This window comes from Callospermophilus lateralis, chromosome 4 (assembly GCF_048772815.1).
Source record: "Callospermophilus lateralis isolate mCalLat2 chromosome 4, mCalLat2.hap1, whole genome shotgun sequence".
NCBI lineage: Eukaryota > Metazoa > Chordata > Mammalia > Rodentia > Sciuridae > Callospermophilus > Callospermophilus lateralis.
The window spans coordinates 120915563-120942388 of record NC_135308.1 but is presented as its reverse complement, the minus strand read 5'-3'; the positions used below and the strand labels follow the sequence as shown (position 1 = coordinate 120942388).

Here is a 26826-nt window from a genome sequence, read left to right as displayed (position 1 = left end):
CATCCATAGCCCCCCAAAGTTACATATTTTGGAATTAATGTACACTCCTACTTCTAAATAACTCATGGGATAAAAAAGGACTATTGTAAAATTAACAAACCCAAGACTATTATATATCCAAACTTCTGGTGAGGCAACTAAAATAAAACTGCAAAGCAATTTTAAATCTGATTATAGTTTTGTTATTAATTAAAGTTATTATTAAAGTTTTTAACATAGGGGGAAAAATCTAAAATATCTGATATAGGAGAAATAATAAATAACAACAGAAATTTTAAAAATAGAAAACAATAGAGATGATTGACAAAGTAAAAGTCACTCTTTGAGGGATGCAATGGCGAATGCATGTAATCTCAGTGCCTCAAGAGTCTGAGGCAGGAGGATTACAAATTCAAAGCCAGCCTCAGCAACTTAGCAAAACCCTATCTCCAAATTAAAAAAACAAAAAAAAGCAGAAGGGGTTGGGTATATGGCTCTTTGTTTAAGTGCCCCCGGTAACAAAACAAAACAAAACAAATTTTTATACTCTTTGAAAGAGTAATTAAAACAATAAACCAGGCTGGGGGTAAGGCTCAATGGTAGAGTGCTTGCCCAGAATGTGTGAGACTCTGGATTTGATCCCCAGCATCACAAAAACAAAACAAAATCTAAAAAATTAAAAAGACCTCCAGAAAAACTGTTAAAAATTAACAGCAGGGCTGGGTTTGTGGCTCAGGGGTAGAGTGCTCGCCTCACACATGCAAGACCCTGGGTTTGATTCTCAGCACCGCATAAAAATAAATAAGTGAAATAGAGGTATTGTGTCCAACTACAACAGTAATAAGAATAAAAATGGAATACAATTACAAATGTTGCAGAGAATCAACTGATAAAAGAAACGGGACAATACTTCTACAAAGCTACCATCACCAAGCATCAAGTCATCAAGTATAGTACTGTCAAAATGAGAGATGTTCAGAGAGAACACAATAAACCCATACATTTATATTTAATTTTCAATAACAAGGGTGCCAAATAACTCAATGTGAAAAAAGCAATCTCTTCAACAACAGATTCTAGGACAAATGGATTTCCACATGCAAGACAACAAAGCAGGGTCCCTATTTCACCCTATACACTAAAATTAACTCAAAATGAATTAAGGTTAAGCACTAAAATTATAAAGCTCCTTGAAAAAGCATAGGAGGAAAACATTTTGAAAGTGAATTTGGCAATATCTTGTATCTAACACCAAAACCACAAGCAACAAAATTAAAAATACAAGAATTTAATTAATTTAATTACATAGAAATTCAAAACTTCTGCACATCAAAAGAAACTATTAGCTGAACAAATGGGCAGTCTATACAATGGAAGAAAATATTGCAAATCACATATCTGATGCAGATGAAAAGTTTTTAAAATTCTAAAGAAATTCAAAACCACAATGATATATACATATATCTCCCCAGCCCTTTTTATTTCTTATGGCCACAGTAACATTATTAATGGTGAAATATGAAAGAATTTCCTTTGAGATCAGCAACAAAGCATGAAACAAAACTGAATAGCTACATTTTAATATAGTAATAATGGTATGAGGTAGACAAACAGACCAATGGTAGACTCAAAAGACTATAGAAACAAAACTATCCATATATAAATCTTGATTTATGATACAAGGAGCAGATTATAGAGGAAATGAAGGCCCATTTCAATAAAAAGCTATTGGTATAACCAATTATTCATATGAAAAAATGAAGTTGTATTACTTGCCTCTCACTTCAAAAAACAAACATCAATTACTAGGAGATTTAAGTATTAAATACAAAAGGTAAAACAAAGCTTTTTAATGGCCAATGGAAGGGGAAATATCTATAACCTGTGGTTACAAAAAGATGTTTTAAGATTAAACCATAAGTACACTCATACACTGCTGGCGGGACTGCAAGTTGATGCAGCCAATATGGAAAGCAGTATGGAGATTTCTTAAAAAATTGGGAATGGAACTACCATTTGACCCAGTTATCTTTTTCCTCAGTCTATACCCAAAGGACTTAAAAACAGCATACTACAAGGACACAGCCACATCAATGTTTATAGCAGCACAATTCACAATAGCTAAACTGTGAAATCAACCTAGATGCCCTTCAATAGATGAATGAATTTTTAAAAATGTGGCATATATATACATAATGGAATATTACTCAGCAATAAAAGAGAATAAAATAATGGCATTTGCAGGTAAATGGATGGAGTTAGAGAAGACAATGCTAAGTGAACTTACCAATCCCAAAAAAACAAATGCCGAATGTTTTTTCTGACATAAGGAGGCTGATTCATAGTGGGATAAGGAGCAGGAGCATGGGAGAAATAGACAAATTCTAGATAGGGCAGAGGGGTTGGAGGAAAAGGAAGCAGGCATGGGGTTATAAATTATGGTGGAATGTGATGATCGTTATTATCCAAAGTACATAAATGAAGACACAAATTGGTGTGAATATATTTTGTATATAACCAGAGATAAGAAAAATTGTGTTCTATATGTGTAATGAGAGTTGTAATGCATTCCGCTGTCATATATAAATTTTAAAAATATATATTAAAGTATAGCCAGCACGGTGGCACACGCCTATAATCCTGGGGAGGGGGTGGGGCCTGAGACAGGAGAATTTCAAGTTCAAAGCCAGCCTCAGCAACAGCGAGACACTAAGCAACTCAGTGAGACCCTATCTCTGAATAAAATACAAAATAGGGCTGGAGAGGTTGCTCAGTGGTCAAGTGCCTGAATTCAATCCCTAGTACCCCCCGCCAAAAAAAAAAAAAAAAGATTAAACTATAAAGAAAAAAACTCATGGGCTGGTATTGTGGCTCAGTAGCAGAGCACTTGCCTCGCACATGTGAGGCACTGAGTTTGATCCTAAGCGCCACATAAAAATAAATAAAAATATTGAGTTCACGTATAACTAAAAAAAATTTGGAAAAAAACCTCGTATATTTAACTATATTAAAATTAAGGACTCCATGGGCTGGGGATGTGGCTCAAGTGGTAGCGTGCTCGCCTGGCATGCGTGCGGTTCGGGTTCCATCCTCAGAACCACATACAAAGATGTTCTGTCCGCCGAAAACTAAAGAATAAATATTTAAAAAATTCTCTCTCTCTCCCTCTCTCTCTCTGAAAAATAAAATAAAATTAAGGACTCCAAAAGGTAAATATATAAACTTATTATATATTTTGCTGTGTTCAGGGAAAGTGGACAAGTTATAGAGAATACCACACCAAAGGTTATCATGAAGTCTAAGTGAGAAATGTCAAAATAACTAACTGAATTTAAGGATCAAATTATTAACTCTTTTAATATTCCTCCATATTTTATAATAATAAAATTAATCAAGTATGAGTCTTGTTGAAGCAAGTAGATTATCTGAGAAAAAATAACTTGATGCTAATACAGGGTTGTCACTGTTTCAACTACTTCATATCTTAAATACTACACATTTGTGCCTGCAATAAATAAGATCAACACATCACTGTAGAAATTATGAAACAAAGAAAAAAAAACAACATGGTTCAATAAGTGTCTATATTAATGCCTCTATCTACATCTTGAAGTATTAATAATGATGTCCATAGTCAAATCCCTATAGTGTCTCAGGTAAGTGAGATGTGGTTTTCCCTTCCCACTATCATTGGATCGTTGTGTTTTAACCAAATGGGCTACTTATTTGTCAGATGTGATGCTAGAATCTATGTTTGGATCCTTCAGGAAAGAAACAATATATTAAGATAAGATCACCCTAAATGGATGTGGTGGCTTTTGACTACTTAGTCCCAGCTGGGAAGGCTAAGGCAAGCGGATCACTTGAGCCCAGGTATTCAAGGCCAACCTAAGTAACATAGTGAGATCCTGTTTCTTATAAATAAGTAAACATTTAAGAAAATAATAATAAGCGGTAAAAGCTCCCTTGGAAAAAGCAGTAATTTCTTTAAACAAACAAAAGAAAAGAAAAAAAAAGAAATGGAGCAAATAGATAACATATTTTTAGGACTGAAATTACACTGTCAAAGAAATACAAAAAACACCATAGACTTGGGGAAGTATTGACACTGTATTTATTATTGAAAAGGATGAGTTAAAAAAAATCAATACTTATTCCAAGAAAAACACATTTTTAAAAAATAATCACCATACATGTCATAAAGTCACATAAATTTATTCCCATTTCAACCAACACCAAGGTGCCCTCCCCTTCACTTCAAACACACATATACATATAAGTAGGACATTTTCTTCTAAACTGTAAGTGTCTGGCTCATGTGAAAACAGAATGATTTGAAACACAAGCTCCAGCATTTAGACTTGCAGTTTCGACATGCTGCCCACACAGTACTTTGTAGCATGTGATTAGGAGTAATGATGCACAATCACACCACATTCTTTCCCTCAGCTCACACATCAAGAACTTGCCCTCTCAGCTGCATTCTTCTCCAAACAGCCATGGTCACCTTAGCAACACTATGCTCCTAATATGGACAGCTGGTCCATTTAAAGTCAGTCCTTCTTGGCAGGGAAAATGCTTGTTCTTCAAATTGGGGGAGAGAGGAGAATGTTTCCTTTCAATACACATTACAGGGGTTCATTTAACTTGACCAGCACTTTTGTTCTGGGGTAGCAATTTGTGTGGAGTTTCAACCTATTCTAAAGGTGTTTTGTTGTTGTTGTTGTTTTTCTTTTTTTTCTTTTTTTGGTGGTGGTGGTGGTGATTTATGTTTCTGTTTTGTTTTAATCTAATAGTAAGTAGCTAAAAAAAAAAAAAAAAATCAAACCAGCTCATAGGGAACATGAAACAAAACGGTGTCTGAAATAATTATATACTTTTATAAACTATGAACTCCACATTTTGTGAATAACATTCGACTTCAGTTAAACTGAATGGTAAAGTCTGAAATCTTAATATATTTTGAAAAACTGGAAGTCAGAAGACCTGTATCAATTTCATAGCCTTTTTTTTTTTTTTTTTTTTAACCTATCAAAAACATTGCTAGGAGGTGAATGTAGGGATGGGAAGAGGCATGGGAGTAGGAACAAATCAGACATTATTACCCTATGTGCATGTATGATTATATAACCTGTGTAACCTACATCATGTACAACCAGAAAAATGAGAAGTTATACTCCATTTATGAATGATATACCAAAATGCATTCTACTGTCTTGTGTAATTAGAACAAATTAAAAAATTTAAAATAAAAAAAAAAGAAAACTTAGATAAAAAAAAAAAAACACTGTTAGGGGCTAGGGATGTAGCTCAGTAGTAGAGTACTTGCCTAGCATGCATAAGGCCCTGGGTTACATCCCCACCACAGCAAAAATAAATAAATTGAGTTAAAAGTTAAACATCAAAGTTCCATACTCCAGGACATTAAGCAGTCTAAGCAGTCTGTCATTCTTTTATTCTACCATGTGCATGTGAAATTCCTCACAATCTTTCCATAGGCTCACATGAAACAAAGTGGTTAGAATATCTGAAGATCCAGAATGACCTAGGACAACACGAAATTACTAATAACCAATCTTGATCTCTGCTTTTATCTGGGACTGAACCAAATTAAGCTTTTTAGGATAAGAGATACCAGTTTATAACCCGGTGCACCTGATTTTCACAATATAAACAAATAATTTTGGGGGAAAGAATTGCTATATGCCAACAATTATGAGACAAAATTGCTTATTTCATTACAATGAAAGGATTTGAATCTCAAATGCATCAAACTAAACACCTACCTGGGCACAGTGGTGCACACACGCCTATAATCCCAGCAGCTTGAGAGGCTAAGGCAGGAGGATTTTGAATTCAAGGCCAGCCTCACCAACTCAGCGAGGCCCTGAGCAACTCAGGGAGACAGCTTTCTCAAAATAAAAAATAAAAAGGGCTGGGGATGCGGCTCAGCGGTTGAGCACTCCTGGGTTCAACCCCCAGTATCAAAAACAAAAGGGAAAAAAAAAACTAAACCCCTAATCTTTAAGGAAAATAAACTAAAAATACCTAAATTTATGATAGCCACTCTAAATTGAAAATATTCATGAAATACTTCTCTATATAACAGAGTTAAACCAAATCTATATTAAATTAATAAATGCTGATTTAGTGAATCTTAAGATAAGGACTACCACCCCCATTATTCGTTGGTTTCATTTTTGTTTTTAGGTGTTTTTTAAACTTCTCAGGCCATGAGATTCTTCATGGTTAGAAACACTTCTCTCAATGTATCGACAGCTAGCCAGGCTGGTGACCTGAGCTGGGTTCAAAGAGCTGTCTACATCAAAAACTAAGAAAACAGTGAAAGAAGTATACAACACAAAGAAATACCTCTGCTTGCAGGAATCAGGATGGCTCTCGACCTTAAGGGTCCATTGGAAAAAAAGTGAGCACGCCTCAAACTCTGGTTTTTATTGAAGAGAGCTGTTTGATAGAACATCCCAACCAAAAAAGGTAAAAGGGTAGTATTATAAAAGAATGTGGAGGCAGCCCACTCCCATTAGGTAAGGCCCACTCCCTGAGCTTCACTCCCCTGTCCAGCCAAGGCGAGATCCACTTGCTTTTGTACAGCAGAAGTCATAGCTCAAGGATAAGGGTGCTCAGCCCCTATGTGGCAGCTCCCAACATCAATGTAATTACTAAACTAGCAATTACATTTGCTATATATAACAAAGTATCAATTGATAGAGTGGCAATATAGGTTAGTAAAAAGAACCTAAAGCCAACTCTACAGTTGTTTTCCTTATTTGTAAAACGTAAATATTATCTATTTTGCTTATGCTATGTGCTAATATATCAAAGTGAAAGTCATAAAATTATTTTGCCATACAAGACTCAAAAATTAAAGACACTGGAGAAAGGGACTTGATATCTAACTCTCTAAACTGTTACATTTTTAAAAGGGTAGAAGTATTCAAGGAAGCATGAACTATGCATATCAACATCAACTTCAAGAGTTTCTGGTCTTCCCACCAAACATTTTATAAAATGTGAAGACATATAAATAACTACATTCAAAAATCCTCAACCTTGACTTTATGTGAATTCCCTTCCTGCTGTTGTTTCAATGTGTTCCCTTCAACATTCAGGTGTCCAAACAATGATCAATGAGATGGTACTATGAGGTAGTCTTTAAAAGGTGATTAGGGACAGACATGGTGGCAAGTACCTATAATCCCAATTATTTGGGAGGTTAAAGCAGGAGGACTGTGAGTTCTAGGACAGCCTAAGCAGCATAACAAAAACCCTGTCTCAAAACAATAGTGACAAGAGAGCATGAGGGCTTCTCCCTTATAGATGGGATTAAGGCCCTTACCAAAGGGGCTTCATAAAGCCCTTTCACCTTCTACCAAATATATAGCACTCCTCTTCTGGAGAATGCAGCCCTTACCAGACAATGGAACCTGCTACCAACACGATCTTAGAATCCCCAGCCTCCAGAACTATGAGAAATTTCTATTCTCTATGAATTACCCACTGTAGTATTTTTGTCACAGCATCACAAATAGACTAAGACACTTCCCCTTCTCCATTCCACTATGAATCATTTCCACATTTCTTCCTAGACCCCAGAACTAAGTGCCCCATGACCCTCCTTCCACACCAAGAAATTGTCCTAACAAGGTGCCTTCAATTTCTTCCACAAATGGCAGCCACTCTCAGATCTGATAACTACTGTCATTACCTTCTGCTTAAGGTCAAGAAGGATACCATCCTCTCACAAGAGCCCCCTCCCTTTCTTTTTCTTCTTTTAACTACTATGGTAAATACTATTACCATGAACTTGGAGCTTCTACAGTACCCAATTTAGTTAGGGTCTTGCTAAATTGCAGTACCCATTCTGCCAATTTCTAGCTAAAAGATCAGGGAGAATTAAATTGCTGGGGCTCACCTAGAACTTGTGATCCTCCTGTCTCATCCTCCCAAATTGCTGAGATTACAGGCATGCCCCACTTTGCCAGGGTCCATCATCCTTCACTTTGACTCGTCTTCAATAGGTAGATCTTCTAAACAGATGTCTGTATTTCTTCCTCTATACATTCACTACATTTAACTCACATTCTTTTAACTTTAATATGATGAGATAAGCACAAGTTGGCCTTTTCCTAAATGCCCATTTTAGATGCCTTATACTTTTAAGGAAGTTTACATTTAACATTTTCACAAATATAACCTGGAATACAATGTAGCAGTTTGACAAAACAAACTTGATGAACACTCAGTAACAAGGCCAGTTTTGCGGGGAAGAGTGGAGCGGGATCCAAGAATAAGAGGTAATATATAATATTTCCCTTTCACATGTCAAAATATGGTTCGTAAAGTAATGCAGTAATAGAACTCTAGCCAAGCGCGCACAAGGCCCTGTGTTCAATCCCTAGTACCAGAAGAAAGGAGAGATGAAGGGAAGGAAAAGAAACGTATGAGGTTAAACCATTTCATTCTAAGGTTTGTTAAGGTCAGAAAGAGTAATTTATGCTCTATGGGTTCCTTAAGTTATATTAGGCATGGTTTAGGGTAACAGTCTATCTTCTATATAAATTACGATATAGGCACAAGGGCTGGGCTTAGTGGACATGCCTGGAATCTCAGTGACTTGGGAGGCTGAAGCACGAGGATCACAAATTTAAGACCATTCTCAGTCATTTAGTGAGACCCTGTCTCAAAAATAAAATAAAAAGGGCTAGAGATATAGCTCCAGGGTAAGGCACCTAGGTTTGATCCCCAGTATCACAAAATGATAATGATAACGACAACGATGATGCCAATAATGTATACACACACATAAAAGAACACACAAAATACACATTAAAAATATTTAAAGGTCTTATATACATGGGAAATAGACTTAAAATAAAAGAACAGTCCTTTAATGAATCAATGATGATGGGTATAACACAAATTGAGCAACATTATTAGAATTACTGTAACTTGATGTTAAAAACGTTACATCAGAGTCCTCCTCCTTCATAAGTTAACCCCAAATTTAAACAAAATTGTGTAAAATATGCTGTGTGATGCAAAATTTACCATTTCAACCATTTTTTAAAGTGTATGCATAATGAACATTTTTTTTAAACATTGTCACTGACCCTTTAATACCTTGCTTTCTAAGCAGGATTATACTATACAAATGTGAAGAATGACTGGTTGTGCTGGGCACATATAATCCCAGGGGCTCAGGAGGCTGAGGCAGGAGGATTGTGAGTTCAAAGCCAGCCTCAGCAAAAGCAAGGTGCTAAGCAACTCAGTGATACCCTGTCTCTAAATAAAATATAAAACAGGGCTGGGGATGTATGTGGCTCAGTGGGCGAGTGCCCCTGAGTTCAATCCCGGTGTTTTTAAAAAGAGACAGAGGTTGAGGGGACAATTTTCCCTTGAAAATTTCTACCCTAAAAATAAAATTATAGCCAAGCACATGGCTGATATCCCAAACACTTGTGAGTTTGAAGCCAGACTCTGCTGGCTGTAAGCAACCTGTGAGACCATCTCAAAATAAAAAATAAAAAGAACTGGGGATGTGGCTCAGTGGTTAAATGCTCTTAGACTCAATCCCTGGCACCAAAAAACAAAATAAAATAAACTATAAAAACATCTGGATGCTTACAAAAATAAATATTTAACAAACACTTTACAAGAGAATCCTAAGAGTACCAGACATTATGATTCATCACCATGGTGTATCATGCATTGACTAATGTGAAAGATCTAAATTTCATTTACCAAAAGAACAATGATAGAGATGTAACAGTAAGTTTACTGAGATTAAAGTTTTTTAAATTTGTTTTTGCTTTATGCATGGTGACACAAGGAAAGAGATCTATATTTCTCCTGAAGTTCTGCCTCTCCACCTTTGAACAGCAAAGATCAAAGAGTGCTACACAAGGGTTCCAGGACCTCTCTTCCTTTCATCTCTTAGAAGTAAGGGAAAAAATAGGGGAAAGGAGTTTCACAAGAAACTGGAAAAAATCTTGGTGATTTGCTCTCCCTTCAGCTAATGGGTCCCTTTATTTTAACTCTTTGTTTACAAACCAGTATAGAAATTGACCCAATTAACTAAAGCAGTTTAAAAATGGAGAAAAAGATATATTTGGAAGTTTCATATACCACTCAGAACATGTGGTGAGGAAAAAAGTGAATACTAAGAAATAGTTATCAATCTCAAAAATTCACTATAAAAGCATTTCTAATAACAGATTGATTGAATCTATCTAAAGAAGTTCCTGAGAAAATTTAAACAAAAAACTTCTTAAACCTGCCAAATACTTGATTTCAAGTTCTTGGGCATATAAGACTTTACTTGGGCATATAATCACTTAACATTTTACTCTTCATAAAAAATAGTATAAATTAAGTATGACTTAAAATCTACTCAAAAGGTAAGCATTTAAAGGAATTTTTAAAAGTACATACTAGATGTTAACCTTTATAATCAATCTACTAGGAAGAATTCATATTTTAAAATAAACACATTAGTTATACAATTTCCATAAATGAGAATGCAGCAGAGTTTTAAAGGTGACCATGTTTATCATACCCTTCTAATTCTAACATCAAACAAGAGGACAGTATTTTCCTAACAAATGCTGAGGGGAAAAAAAAGAATAATAAATTTATGCAAATAGTAATCAAAAAAAGATATGAAATAATTATGGGAAATAGCCTACAAAAATCAAGAGCTATTAAGCCTATATACAACTACATTTAGTCATATTATATTGACAATTTCTTACCTTGTGGAATTCTCTTCTGAGGAAAACAGATACAATTTTGTTCCTAAAACAATTTTAGGTAAAAAAAAGTTGAGATGTTAGTTTCAAAATAGCCTTTTGAATATGAAGTTACAAAATGTTAATATACTACATTCAGAGTATTATGAATCAATACTATAAAAGCTTGAGAAAGTAGATCTCTAATACTGAAAGTTCATTTAATAAAAATACTTATCAGGGCTGGGGTTGTAACTCAGTGGTAGAGCGCTTGGCTAGCATGTATGACACATTGGGTTCGATTCTCAGCACCACATATGAATAAGTAAATAAAGGTCTATCAACAACTAAAAAACATTTTTTTTTAATTGTGTCATTTTTTATCTCACTTTTTAAAAACTTTTTATTTCTAATTATTACAAAAACACAATTCCATTGACTGAATATCAAATTGTTTGCTAGGTACAAAATGATTTGTGGTACATTTTTGTATTCTAAAACATTAGCAATTGAATAAATATTACTCTTTTCAGGACTTGATAGTCTAAAAGCTTTTTAAGGCATAATTCACATACATAAAATTCATCCATTTCAATAGAAATTTTTAATTTAGTCAAAGCTTCATAACCACTATCACCACCTAATTCCCCAATTTTTTTCATAACCCCAATAAGAAACCCCATAATGAAGGATGCATTTATAATTCCAGGTAGAAACATCTGAAACAAAATTTGATTTGAAGAAATATTCAAGAACCATACTCTTCACAATACTATGACCATAATTACATTTCAAAAATATGTAAAACACAAATATCTATAATTGCAGTGACTTGGGAGGGTAAGGCAGAGAGATTGCAAGTTTGAGGTCAGCCTCAGCAATTTAGCAAAGCCTAAGCAACTTAGCAAGACCTTGTCTCAAAACAAAAAATAAAGGGCTGAGTTCAGTGATCAAGCACGCTTGGGTTCAAACCCCAGTTAAAAAAATAAATAAATAAAAATTAGCAAAAAAAAACAAAACAAAAAAAAAACTGTAGAACAAAAGACTGGAAGGAAAATAAATATCCAAAAATTATGAGTAGTTGTATTTGGATAGTAATATTATAATGACTCTTTTCCATATATTTTCTCTAAAACTATGATTCAGAGCTGGGGTTGTGGCTCACTGGTAGAGTGCTTGCCTAGCATGTATAAGGCACTGCGTTTAATCCTCAGCACCACATAAAAATATATAAATAAATAAACAAACAAAGGTATTGTGTCCATCTACAACTAAAAAAGATATTTTTAAGAAAAACTGTGATTCAGTGATATTACCTTTATGATTCTTAAAATGGTGCAGCACAGACTTTCTAGAACTATATGATTGAAATTATACTAGAAAATATATTAAAAACAAGAAATACAAGGTGATACTTTTAATGTCTACCATGTTTTATTCAACATTTTTCATTGTAGATAAAATGCCCATAAAGTTAAAATAAATTGGTTATACTTACTAATATGGTTGAAAGGCCACAGATGCATCTTACTTTATGACAAATGGACTGTTTCATCACCTTTGTATCTGGACATCTACTTCTTAAAGGCCATTTCTGAAATAAAGGTACAGTTATTAAGAATGTGATTACCGAATATACTATAAAAATATTTAAAATCTTTAAGGACAATTATCTAAATTTTAGTGACCATAGAGAAATATCAAAATACTTCTTGAGGCCGGGCACGGTGATGTATACCTGAATTCCCAGCAGCCTGGGAGGCTGAGGCAGGAGGATTGCGATTTCAAAGTCAGCCTCAGCAAAAGTAAGGCACTAAGCAACTCAGTGAGACCCTGTCTCTAAATAAAATACAAAATAGGGCTGGGTATGTGACTTAGTGGTCGAGTGTCCCTGGTTCAATCCCTGGTACCCACCCACCCCACCCCCCAAAACAAAATTCTTGAGCAACCTCCTAACAAAGTATGAAGAAGACTGAGAATGAGGTAGGAGGAATATAAAATGAACTGTTGTCCCACAGGACCAGAATACTTCAGTCCTCACTGCCTTTCACCCAGCTGGGTGTTAAAATTCCTGAGTGTACTCAGGAATTAAGACACTGGAACAAGTAAAAAGGAAAATAAGGTAGACATTGATAAGGGAGTCCTTAAAATGCAGTTTTTAACACAATAAATCAACAGATTATATACATAAGCTACTTTTTTCCTATTTGTCTATTTACCCATTATACCTAGAATAAAAACCCCAGAAGGGGATTTTGTCAGTTTTATTTACTGGTATCTAAACAATGACAATCATGCCATTAAGTGCTCAGTAAATATTTACTGAAAAAAATGAGTAAACTGATGAACTACTTAAGTTTAATTGATAAAATATTTAACCTAACAGTATTTTAAAATAGTAAAATCTCAGGGGCTAGGGTTGTGGCTCAGTGGTAGAGAGCTTGCCTAGCACATGAGAAGCACTGGGTTTGATACCCAGCACCACATTAAAAACAAAAAACAAACAACAACCAAAAAACCCCTAAGTAAACAAAATAAAGGTATATAAAAAAAAAAAAAAAACAGTAAAATCTTAAAATGCTCTTTGTTGCTCTGTAAACCAATAATGTTAATGCCAACAATATCAATTTCAACAATGTTTTTCAAAAAAAAAAAAAAATATATATATATATATATATATATATATATATATATATATATATATATATAAAAGATAATGATGATGTGGTTCTAAGCATGGAACCACAACAAAAGCCTAAGTTACTGTGCCATGTTGTTAGGTGCACTTTTGGTAAGGACTTCTAGAAAGGGAATTACTGAATATTCAATTTTGGCAAATGTGTTGGGTGGTGGTCTTGTCCTTTTTAAACGTGTGTATTCTTTGAGGAGCTTGTTGTGGAGACAACTAAGAGGAAGTTTTATATAAAGAGTGAAAAGCTGCTCTGACAGATCTTAATAATAGTTTCCTACTTTCTATTCTATAGCCAAATAGTATTTTACAAAATGCTACTCTTTTTGTAAAGAACTTACAAATTCAAATTTAAATACACATTTGCTTTTCTTCCTTTGCTTTAAAAAAAGCCACAATGGAATGATAAACTAAAACCAAGTAGCTGCTTATGCAGAAAATAGAGAGTAGGGTAGAAGAGATAGGATAAAAGCAAAAATTTCTCAGATTATACCTTGTTTTTATTTACAGACATATTTTAAGATAATCGAAAATACTACATATATATATGTGTGTGTGTGTGAATGAATGAAATATATATATATATGAATGAATGAAACAAGTGAACAAGATATAAAGTCGATGGCATAACCACACATAATTATTTCAAGCCACTTTTAAAACACAACATTTAACCACATATCCTTAGCCAAATGTAACAGAAAGGAAAAACAAAACCCTCAAAAACTATATCCAGTAGTCAGTCTTGTTACTACAAATGTTGGCAAATAGGTAATATCTATCATTAGGAATCAAGAATTGCAGCGTCAAAAGAAAACTAGATTCAAATATAAAAATCATGGTAAATTCTATAATCTGAAATTTGAACTGGAGTATCAATAAACTTATGATTCATTTACCTCATAAACACCCACTACTTAGCTGAGTGCACAGGCACAAGCCTGTACTCCCAGAGACTCAGAGGCTGAGGAATGAGGGTTGCTAGTCAGAGCCCAACCTCAGCAAGTTAACAAGGTTCTAAATAACTTAGTGAGACCCTGTCTCAAAATAAAAAGGGCTGGAGGGCTGGGGTTATAGTTCAGTGGTAGAGCAATTATCTAACATTTGTGAGGCACTGGGTTCGATTCTCAGCACCACATATTTAAGGTCCACTGACAACTAAAAAATATTAAAGGTCCACTGACAACTAAAAAATATTTTTAAATAAATAAATAAATAAATAAATAATAAAAAGGGCTAGAGATGTAGTTCAGAGGTTAAGCATCCCTAGGTGCAGTCCCCAGTACCAAAATAAATAAATACCCATTCCTTGCTCTTTCCCTTGAAAAAGCCTTAAAACAGATATTATTCAGTCACAAACCACTCCTATTGTAAACTATGGTCTCTCCATATCATTTCCCACTTAAAGTGACCAGGACTATGGGGTATTTGTTATACTAGGAAGCTAGCTACCAAAGACTACTAGGATTGTAGGAAAAAGTGACATAAAGCCAATTTGAAGGACAAAAGGTACCCACTAGCCAAAGGTGAGTCAACTTGAACATCAAAAAGATAATGACTACCACTGACTGAAACATTAAATACATTAAAAATATATTCACTTTTGGAAGTTGCTAAGACACACACATTAGTTGAACAGTACTCCAGAGTAATCAAGCAGTCAATAAATGACAGGTCTTCTTTTTGGGGTCTCAAAATATCAACTGTGGAAGAAATGTTGGGATTAAAACATCACCATTTTGTAGTCCTAAGGAAATAACCAACCTAGAAAATGAGCAGTGGTTGCCAAAACCATTGAGTAAAAAGAAACATAATGCATGGATTAAGCTAAGAAAATTTGAACACAGGATTAATCTTACCATTAAAAATGATAGCCTGACCTGGGGTTGTGGCTCAATGGTAGAGCACTTGCCTAGCAAGTGTGAGGCACTGGGTTCAATCCTCAGCACCATCAATAAATAAATAAATGTATGTTCTCAACTACATCTTAAAAAAAATTATTTAAACAAAATGATAAGCCAGGTGCTGTGTCGCACACCTGCAATTCTAGCGGCTTTGGAGGCTGAGGCAGGAGGATCGTGAGTTCAAAGCCAGCCACAGCAACTTGCTCTAAGCAACTCAGTGAGGACCTTTCTCTAAATAGAATACAAAAAAAGGCTGGGGATGTGGCTCAGTGGTTGAGTGCAGCTAAGTTCAATCCCTGGAAAAAAGATAAGACAAGTAGACATTGTGTGCAGAAGTACTCATTCCAATTCATGAAGTGTTCCTCCTGGGAACTCCAATTCAAAAGATATCCATAATATTGCCACTTTTACCAGTTCTTCCATGGTCCATGCCACCTTATTCCATATCTAAACTATTATAATCATTCCCTGTCAAATATCCCAGATTCTCTCAGTCACCTTAACAAGTCAGTTAGACTTCAAGACTTTTGACTTTCAAAGAATGTCAGATCATGTCACTCCTCTGCTTAAACCATCCAACTGAGTCCACCTCATTGGCACAAAAGCCAAAGTGCTTACAAAGGCCCCTAAGAACTATAATTTGACACCCACTCACCTTCCCCATTTCTCTGATTTCATCTCCTACAATTCTCCTGTCTTTTGTTCATTCCATTCAAGTCGCACTGGTCATAGGACTTGTTTTTCTCTCTGTCTGAAATACCAGTTCTCTCTGGCTTACTTCTCCTCTTCTCTCTTTAGGACTTGTTTTTTACAAACCATATCATCAAAGAGATCTGCCCTGGTACCCTGAGCAAGGCCACAGTATCTGCTTAGTTTTTCCTTATCTGACAGAGAATATTATGTGGAAATTTAAGTTATAAATTTTAAGCTTTGTGAGGAAAAATAAGTTATAAATTTTGGAGAGAGTAATCTCCAAACACAACGTCATCATCATCAATTTTCAGATCTTTATGTCTAAACATCCATGGGGCTATTATTCCTTTTAAAATATTTGTATGTTCCAAATTTAAATGAATTAATGAAGACATATCTATCACAAATTATTTTTTGGGTTGTTGTGTCTTTAATCAACTATACTACAACTCTAGAAAGGAATAGTAGAAGACTTTAATCAAATAAGTTTCATTTAAAAACAATTACCAACAAAAATACTTCTCCTTTCCTCCTACTTCTTTTAGGGATTTTTGTTTGTGATTACATTATAAAGTTTAAAGTAACCTCAGGAAAAGTTTACTTGAAATTTATGTTACCTTTAGGTCTATGACCACTAAAGAAAATCAGAAGAACTCACTAACTCAACTCACTAAACCACCTATAACATGATAGTAATGTTTGAGCTCAAATTATTGTTATTTTAAATAAACTGACTCCCCCTAGGCTGAAGTGTACTGTGTCTTTTAAGTATTCTGTGGCTGGCAATCTTCAGAGTCTTAAGAAAGATAACCAGGGATAGAGAAAAGAGCAGGTATGACTCAGTGATCATATGAAACAATCTTTGAAGACCAAAACAAAGATACCACTTCTGGCAAGAGATCTCTAGAACTGTCCCAAAACTAACTTATCCACATACCTTTCATCTGAACAATATATTTTCCCTTTAAGTTCACAAAGTACTTCTTATGTGCCTATCACATAAACCAAGAGTAAAATGAAATCAATCAGCATGAGTGTCAAGAATTAGATGATGAAACTGAATATTCAAATTTGTCTGGGGCAGGCAATGGTTTTCTCAATAGGATCCCTAAAGCTCAGAAAATAATGCCAAGCGTTAATAAATGAGATGGCATCCAATTAAAAAGCTGCATGGCAAAGGAAATAATTAAAAATGTAATGAGAGAATCTATAGAATGAGAGAAAAATCTTTTCTAGCCACTTTTCTGATAGAAGATTAAAATCTAGAATATATAAAGAACTCAAGGGGCAAAGGGGGGTGAGGGGACTGGGTTTGTGGCTCAGTGTAGAACGCTTGCCTAGCATGCGTGAGGCACTGGGTTCAATCCCCAGGACCACATAAAAATAAACAAATAAAGATATTGTGCCCATCTACAACTTAAAAAATATTAAAAAAAAAAAAAGAACTCAAAACACTTAACACTCCCCGCCCCCCCCCAAAAAAAAACACTTATAAATGGGCAAATAAATTAAACACTTCACAAAAGAAGAACTACAACTGGGCATACCTGTAATCCCAGCAGTTTGGGAGGCTAAGGCAAGAAGATCTGGGGTTCAAAGCCAACCTTAGCAACTTAGTGAGGCACAAACCACCATAGCAAGACCTTGTCTTGAATGAAAAATACAAAGGATTGGGGATGTGGCTCAGCAGTTAAGTGCCCCGGGTTCAATCTCTGGTACCAAAAAAGAAAATACTGTATAGGAACATTAAACTTAGCATTATTATTTGATATGACTACAACCTATAACACAGTAAAACAATATTATCTATTCTGAAATAAAATCAAAATGATTCCTTAACTACCAGAATACATTATCCAGGAAATGTCATCAATCATTCAGAGAAAGTGAAAATTCCTTGAAACAAATTATCATAACTCAAAAAACTATGCCATTTAACATCAAGACAACTTTCTAATTTACACAAAGGAGAAACTCAATAGACTGATGAAAGTTTCTCAAAAGACTAAAAACAAATGCTAGTTCTATAAACACTTTTGTCCTAGGATTTTCAGCAAAATTAACACTTTAAAAAAATTCCCTCATAATCTTAATTCATTGCACTGATGGTTAAGAATGAAGAGGGAGAGAAGGGATGAGGGAGAAAGGAAGAGGACACATTCTCTCAAGATAACAATTATAAATAATAAAACATTATTTGTAAAAAAAATAATAATAATTTAGGATTTAGTGTTTCTCAGCAACAAATAACTGTGCAGATTGGTAATTAAGATCAAATAAAGATAATGGGGGCTGGGGTTGTGGCTCAGTGGTAGAGTGCTCGCCTAATAAGTATGAGGCACTGGGTTTGATCCTCAGCACCACATAAAAATAAATAAATAAAATAAAGGTTAAAAAAAGAATGCTTTTAAAAAAAGATAATGGAATCGTCTGTACGGTTTTGAAATCAATACTAGGACTATCACCTGAAGCATTTGCTTTTTTGTTTTGTAGTTGAAAGACATCAAAGTTCACAGCATACAGAATAAACACTGTCTCTTAAAACTTCATTATACAGTCTCTCTACAGTCAATATCTCTTATCTCTCCCCTCCTTTTGAGCAAACTCATACACAATATGAATGTCATATTTTAAAACTTCTGTATACAGACTAGCTATTCATACCCTAAGAAGGCATAAAATGTATTTTTAGTAAGAAACAGTTTTATGTCTTAGCATATAATTATTTGTAGATATACACATACCTTTGTTTACTTATTTTAATGTGATACTGAGGATCAAACCCAGTCCGCCTCACACTTATTAGGCAAGTGCTCTACCACTGAGCCACAACCCCAGCCCCAACACACAACTCTTAAAACATCGTTACTCTTACCTCCAGAAGAAGTTTTCCTCCATATTTTCAACAGTATGCACAAAGGATGTATAAAAATATAAATAAACATCATCAGAATCTAGCTGTATTATTTTTCACAAATTTTAATACAATACACAAAATGTTTGTTATGAAAAATAGCTTGGCATTAAAGCAGATGTGGTAGCGCAGGACTGTAATCCCAGGGACTTGTGGGGCTAAGAAAGGAGAATCACAAATTTGAGACCAGCCTCTGGAATTTAGCAAGGCCTGTTTCAAAATAAAAAATAGAAGGGCTGGGCTCAGTGGTCAAGTACTCCTGGGTTCAATCCCTAATCCCCCCAGCCAAAAAAAAAAGGTGAGTTTGCTTCTAATATTATCTCTTCTACTGGACTACCAAAATGCCTTTGCATTTGATAGCCTCTTCCTGAAGAGGCCATCTTCATAGGTACATGCCCACCCCAGAAACTGTCAGCCTAGTCCATTAACTTCCTCAGAAGTGAAAGCAGGGCTAGGGTTGTGGCTCAGTGTTAGAGCACTTGCCTAGCATGTGTGAGGCACTGGGCTCAATCCTCAGCACCACATAAAGATAAATAAATAAAAGTTGGGGGAAAAAAAGAAGTGAAGCAATTTTTATAAAGCACACTTCAGCCCCTTTATTTTCCAGAAGATAATCCATAACTTCAGAAACAAGTCAATCAAAAACATTATGAGGGGCTGGGGTTGTAGCTCAGTGGTAGAATGCCTGCTTCATACACATGAGGCACTGGGTTCGATCCTCAGCACCACATAAAAAGAAATAAATAAAGATTGTATCATCTAAAACTTAAAAAATAATAAAAAAATAAAAAAACATTATGACTTTCCCCCGCCCTTAATTCCTCCTGCTTGGAGTAAAATGGTGTCTTCATTTTTCTGGTAGACTATAAGGATTTTTCAGCAAAGTACAGGATATAGAGACAATGTTTCCCACCACCAAACTCTAAAATAATTTCTCATGGTGGGCATTGTACAAGGGGCAATCAAAGAAGGAATGACCAATGTCTTTAACCAGTTTCCAGCAAATTCATGTCTCAAATCAAATCCCAAAACAAGATGTCTTAGTGCATTTTCAGGTAACAGATTACCTGATTCTTGGGCACTTTATTTAAAAAATAAAATAAAATAAAAGAGGGTTTGTCTCACAGTTTTAGAGGTTGAAATTCCAAGGCTTTAAGAGGTGGCTCTAGTTCTGGTGATAGGCTTGTGGCAGATGATACTGTAATGAAAGGACTGCATGTGGAAGAGATCACACAGCAAAACAGGAAGCCTGAAATCAGGAAGGGTCCAGTTTGTTCTTTTAGAACTATCTACTTGTAAAAACAAACCAGGGTTCCCCCAAATCGACATTACTTCCTTTAGAGGGCAGTGCCTTCAGTGCCCTAATTATCTTTGATCAGCACTAGCTCTTCAAGGTTCCACCACATTCCAATATCACCACATTGAGGACCGAGCTTCTAATATATAAATTCTTGGGATACAACTCAAACCACAACATAAGCTGTATGTTTCCTCTGAACTACTGCTATGAAATATTATTTCTCTTGAAATTCACAAAGCTTATAGTCATAAGACAATCCAAATGAATTCATTGGCTATTCTAACATGGGCCTACTTCACTATTTATCAAGAATTTGCTTAAAATTCTACACTTAACTGCCACGTAAGGGGAAAAAATGCTAGAAAGAAGAGCAAAAAAAAGACAAACCCTATAAATTGGCCATATTAGAAATACCAGAATAATTTTGAAAGCAGGGGAAAAACAATGTTTACTGAAGAGTTGAACTGAACACAGGAATTCTGACTACAGTATATAAGTTAAAGAAATTAAAATTGCCCATGTGTCCCTTAGAAATTATAGAAATCCAAATAAGTAACCTATATTTTAGGTGTAGCTCTTTAGGACAGTCTGGTATAGCTACATGGATCACTTCTCTGATCCAGCAGGACATTTCTTGAATAGATTAATCAATTTATCATTAGCTAATGCACCCACAGATTAAAAAAAAAAAAAAAAAAAACTATGCATCCACTGCCCTATTTTTTTTTTTTTTTTTAAACCTGGTGGCTTAATAAAAGGACTATTGCTCATTTGAGGATTGCTGGTTTACTAAAGTAGTTTGGACAAGAGGCGTAAGATTTAAGAGTAGTGGAACAGTAGAATATGTTAATACCCCTGGACATTAGCATATGCCTATAATCACAGAGGCTCAGGAGGCTGAGGCAGGAGGATCCCAAATTCAAAGCCATTCTCAGCAAATAAAATTTACATCTTATTAGGAAAGATCAGACAAAGATTAGGACCAAAAACACAGTATACTCCTTACTGAAATTTTAATACTTTAAGAGAACAACGATCACTTTTAATTTCAAGGATATTTACCTTACTTCAGCATTTCTCTAGCAACCAGTCCACATTCTGACAGTCTATATGAATGTGTGTATAGATGGGCACTCAGTCTTCAATTTTTATAAAAAGTGTAGCTTCCATTTTATCCCAAAAGTAAAAATTTTTTAAAACATTTGGTAACACAGAAAAATATACAGGGTAGATTTGTACTTTTAAAGGAATAATTAACAAGAGATATACTTTATGAAGAAATACTCTAGATTGGGTGACATAATAGAAAGTATGGGGGTTTGTTTTTATGATTTCCCCCCCCACTTGGACCAAGCTATATACTCACCAAGTTAATATTAGCTTCTGTTTATTACTCCTAGATACCACTAAACTTTTTAGGTTTGAACTAAAAATACATAAGTCAATTTAAAATGCAAACTGATAGAGAAGCTTATTCTAGGAAAAGCACTGATTCAAATTTTAAAACTGGGAGGAAGAAAGAGGCCCATCATTTTTCAAATGACCATTATAACTAACAAAATGTGTGTGTGTGTGTGTGTGTGTGTGTGTGTGTTATAATACTGTTTGTAGTATATAGGGAATCATATGTGCATCCCCTTCCTTCCGTATGTATTTTTCTCTGTCTTCCCTTTAAACCTCTGTGTGTGTATGACGCTTCTCCCTCAGTCTTGTTCTCTCCATCTCCCCTATCCTTCATGTCCATGATCTTTCTCTTAGTACCTAGGTTCTAAGCACTGATTTTCAGAAAGAAAGCATTTTATTAAGTTGTAGCCTGTAGCAAAATGAACTATAAAAAGTCATAAAATGAGATAAAGAGTCAAATCAGATTGAGAGTATAGCTCAGTGTTAAGAGTACTTGCCTAGTTTGTGTGAAGCCCTGGATTTGACCTCCAGTACCAAATAAACAAACAAACAAATAAATAAATAAATAGAAAATTACTCGATCATTGGTTTGAAAGATAAGTTAAAGCCACAAATTTTTGACTTTCTTTAAAATACCAAAACACATACATACAACATGCTCAATATCTTAAGCTTAGTGAACTCAATCTAACAGATTAATTTATAGAAGTCTGAGCTAAATATACCAGAAGGGAACAATTACTGTAAGTTTAATACAGTGGTTAAGAGCACAAGCTTTGGAGTCACAGTTTTGAGCTTGTATTCCAATTATACTGTGATCTTAAGCAGGCTACTTTGACGTATTTTTTAATCTGTAAAATGGAGGTAAGGAAGCTCTGAGGATACTGCTTGTAAAACATTGACATGGTGCCTAGTACATAGTAAAGACTCAACAAGTATATTCAGAACAACAAGTGCAGTGAAAATCTTATCATTCTTTTTGTCTGCTTGAACTTTCCCCATCTTATAATTTCAGAAGGTCAAACACTTCATCCATCTTATGTTTTCATAAGGTTCAACACTTTCCCGTATTTCCTTTATATCTAAGACATGTGTTTTGCCAAATATAGATCTAGCTCAGGCTAGGAATAGGCAACAAGTGAGCAGGAGAAGAAGAGAGCAGAAGGAATTTGCTTTCATACTAATTGAAAAATGGCAGTAAGGTCAAGTCCAGGGCACTGGTGGCAGCATTTAGAGTCATCTGGAGCAGTTTGTGGCGTCTGTCTGTCTCTAGATGGTACTGGCATCCTCGCAGGAATCATTGTGCAATGTGATTTTAGGTCTTGTTTCTGGCTGCTTAGCCCTTACAACAATTTGTTGAGCCACTGAGTTCAACCCAATATCCTTTTAAAATACATGATATGCTTGAATTGTTTGTTTCTTCTGGTTTTTTGTTTGGTACTAGGGATTGAACCAAGGATACTTTGCCACTGAGCTACATCCCAGTCTTTTTTTTTTTTTTTTTTTTTTTTTGGATAGGATCTAAGTTGCTAAGGGTCTCTCTAAATTGCCAAGGCTGACCTAGAACTTGCTGTCCTCCTGATTCTGCTTCTGGAGTCACTGGGATTATAGACATGTATCACATGGCACCACATCTACTACACCTGACCTAAATTTTTTTTTGGGGGGGGGGGTATTACAAAGGATTGAACCCAGGGGTACTCTACCTTGAAGCTCTACCCCAAGCCTTTTAATTGTTTTTGGTGTTTTGATTTCTGAGGCAGGGTCTCACTAAATAGCTCAGACTGGCCTCAATCTTGGAATCTTCCAGCCTCAGCCTCCTGAGTTGCTGAGATTACATGTGTGCACCACCATACCTAGCTTGAATTGGTTTATACTACATCCAGGAATTCTGACAGACACAGACAGAGGTGACATCCATTCTCATTTCCCCACCCCACCAGGAAAGAGGAAAAAGAATCTATTTTCAGTTTCTCTGGAAACACACAAGAAGCTCCTGTCCACTTTCAACTTATGGATTTATCCTAGGAATTCTTGGAAACCTTTTTGTCTAGGCAACTTTAGATTTATTCCAAAGGAATACTATAAAAGAGAAATGATGACACAGGAAAATGAAAATGCAAAAAGCAGCTTTCACTGAGGGAACAGAAACCATTCTTGCATGCCTGATACCAACCTTCATATTCCCAACATGTCTTCCCACATGGAATTCTTCACCTAATCGTTTATAACCAAGGAGCCACCTGCTAAGAGTCACTATGGTTAGCTGGGCACCTGTAATCCCAGAAATTTGGAAGGCTGAGGCAGAAGGATACAACTACTTGTTGTTCAAGGCAAGCCACAACAATTTGGTAAGGCCCTAAACAACTTGGTGAGATCCTGTCTCAAAATACAAAATTTAAAAGGCTGGGGATATCAGAGAGCACCCTGGGCTTCAATCCCTAGTACTGCCAACCACAAAAACAACACACACACACCTATAAATATTTTTATGCATATACAAAAATACACAAACACAAATTGAACCCCTCCTCCACCCTCACCCCCACCCCAGACATTTATCACTGAACTATATCCCCGGCCCTTTATATTCCTTATTTTGAGATGAGGTCTCACTAAATTGCTTAGGGCCTCACAAAAAATGCTAAGGTAGGTCTTGAACTTGTCATCTTCTTGCCTCAGCCTCCCAAGTTGCTGGGATTATAGGCATGCACCACCAGGCCTGGCTCCTCTCTGGTTTTAACAAATAACTCAAAACAGCCTCACAGCAAAACAATTCACTTCTCTAGTAAAATAGTACCAGTTAGTCAGTGCCTGATTGTCGCAAGCTGGTACACATTCCTCTCTCTCTGCCACATTTCTCTGAAGTTCTCTTTTATAGTTTGGTAATACTTTTTCCAGTGTCTAAATGTTAAACTTCAAATCTGTTAATTTTGTTACTTGTCAGTATATGACACAAGATTTGTGGGGAAGAGTGAAACTGGGAGATTAAATCCTGTTTTTTGGAACTCTCAGGGGTCAGTTTCCATACAGAATTGTTACCATGTAGAATTGAAACTACAGTAGTCCCATTTTATGCATGATTTCACTTTTTATGGTTTCAGCTATCTGGTGAACCATGGTCAGAAAATTGCAGTAATAATTTTTAAGTTTTTTTGTTTTGGGTAATAGAATCAAACCCAGGGCCTTCCATACGCTCAGAATGCATACTACCACTGAGCTACACACCCAGCCCAACAACTTAAAAGTTTGAAATTATGTACCATTCTAAGTAGTTTGATAAGATCTGTCCCACTCAGGACATGAATCATCCCTTTATCCAGCTATCTATGCTGTATATACTATCTATTAGTAGTGGTCTCATTTACTAGACTATCACAATATTACAGTATTTGTTTTCAAATAACCCATATTTTACTTAATAAGAACCCCAAAGCACATAGTGATGCTGGCAATTTTATTACAGTATATTGTCGTAATTGATGGATTTTATTATTAATTAATGTTGCTAATGTATTACTATGCCCAACTTATAAATTAAACTTTACATAGGTACATGTGCATAGACAAAATATAGTATATAAAGGGTTGGGTACTATCCACGATTTCGAGCCTGCACTATATTACTGGAACATATCATCTGAGGATAAGGGAAGACAGCTACTTCATGTTTTAGCAAATAAAAGAATAATTGGAACAAATTTTTTTTTAAATCGCCTCCTCAGATTAAAATTTAAAAAATAGAAACAAACAAGCGTGTATGTCTAATATATACCTAATGTACTTAAAAGTCAGAAGAAAAAAAGACAAACACTGACTTTTGGCAGAGATTTGGGAGCAGGGACTGTCATAGAATTATATGGTTCATGGCAATCATATATTAGAGCTTTGTTACAATACTATAGAAAAAGTGATAAAGAGATACAAAAACAATTTACACTGTCCATAAGTTCATTTTTTATTTAAGTCCCAGGAAGTGTTGTAAAGTAAAAAATCATTTTTGCCTAAGTGTTAAGGACTCATTCTTAAATTACCAATTTTATATTGGCTGTTATTCATACCCTCAGAACTTAACTTCTATATTAAACATTGAACTTAAATTAATGCCAATTAAAAAATACAATCTGGTCACAATTCACCCACCTGTAAAAGAATGCCATTAAGCCCCATATAGAAAGTTGGTTAGCTTACACTAAACACAGCAGGATATTTTTACAAGGGAATTCATGGAAAAGGTTCACACAAAATCTACATCTTCTTTAAAAATGAGACATGTCTAAGTCAGCCTTAAAAGCTAGTTATATTTGTGTTTTAAGAGCAGTCTAGAAGAAGGACTAAAAAGGACCTAAGGCTAGTCCCTGAATTACTACTCTATTATGAAGAGTAATTATGCTATGAAGAAACAACAGGAACATCTAAAACACTAAAAATAAAAATGGAGATATCAAACTCCTATCAAAATAAGGTGCAAGAACAAAAAGTACATGAAACCCGAAGAGAACAGGGAAAGAATGTGTATATAAAGAGACAAAGAAGGTTTACAGCACCAATGGCAAATCTAAGACACATGTAACTGCCACTTCCCCTCCTTCAAAACTGACAGACACAGGAAACAGGTAATAGCTCTTTGGAGTCTGGCAAAGGCTTTTAAACACTGAAAAAATGTTGTGCTTTACCTTTCCAGAGTTTGTTGGGGTTTTTTTGTTTGTTTGTTTTTTGTTGTTTTCATTTTAAAAGGCCTAAAAAACCTCAAGATGGCTATTACAAAGCACTGGGAATTGTCACACCAAATAACATGCCATCCCTGGTTTAGTTTGACTGGATTAAGGCTGTGCAGAAAATCCAGTTAGGAATGAATAAGTACAAGGAAAACAGTAACAATAAGAGAAGCCAGTATAAGGAGCTGTTTTTTAAATTTATTTTTGTTACATACATTGCTTCACTAAACAAACGTTGTTTTCAGAACAAACTTCATAGCTATTGATAATGTAACCATTTGGTAGATGAAAAAAATTTTGAAAACCTGATATTTACAGAATTTTTAACAACATGACAGAATTAAGTAATAAGTATGTAACACTATGCATATTACTTTCCAGTTTGTTATTATCTAAATGCCATAATCTATTATTGTCCCTGGAAATAATTTCATAATGTGCATATACACAGATTTCTAGCTTGATTTGTCATTTTAG

General features: G+C 35.0%; 1 protein-coding gene across 3 annotated transcripts in view; it reads right to left on the bottom strand.

Moving 5' to 3' along the window:
• Frs2 (fibroblast growth factor receptor substrate 2) overlaps positions 1-26826 on the bottom strand; it is a 116731-nt gene that overhangs the window by 35322 nt on the left and 54583 nt on the right. For 2 of the 3 annotated variants that reach the window (XM_076854850.1, XM_076854851.1), the window contains exons 2-3: positions 12226-12321; positions 10752-10794 (exon numbers count right to left, since the gene is read on the bottom strand). In XM_076854850.1, coding sequence (XP_076710965.1) covers positions 10752-10794; positions 12226-12282 — 100 coding nt within the window. In that variant the 5' untranslated portion in view covers positions 12283-12321. Of the gene's footprint in view, positions 1-10751; positions 10795-12225; positions 12322-26826 lie in introns of those variants that run through there. The other variant, XM_076854853.1, reaches the window with a different exon arrangement.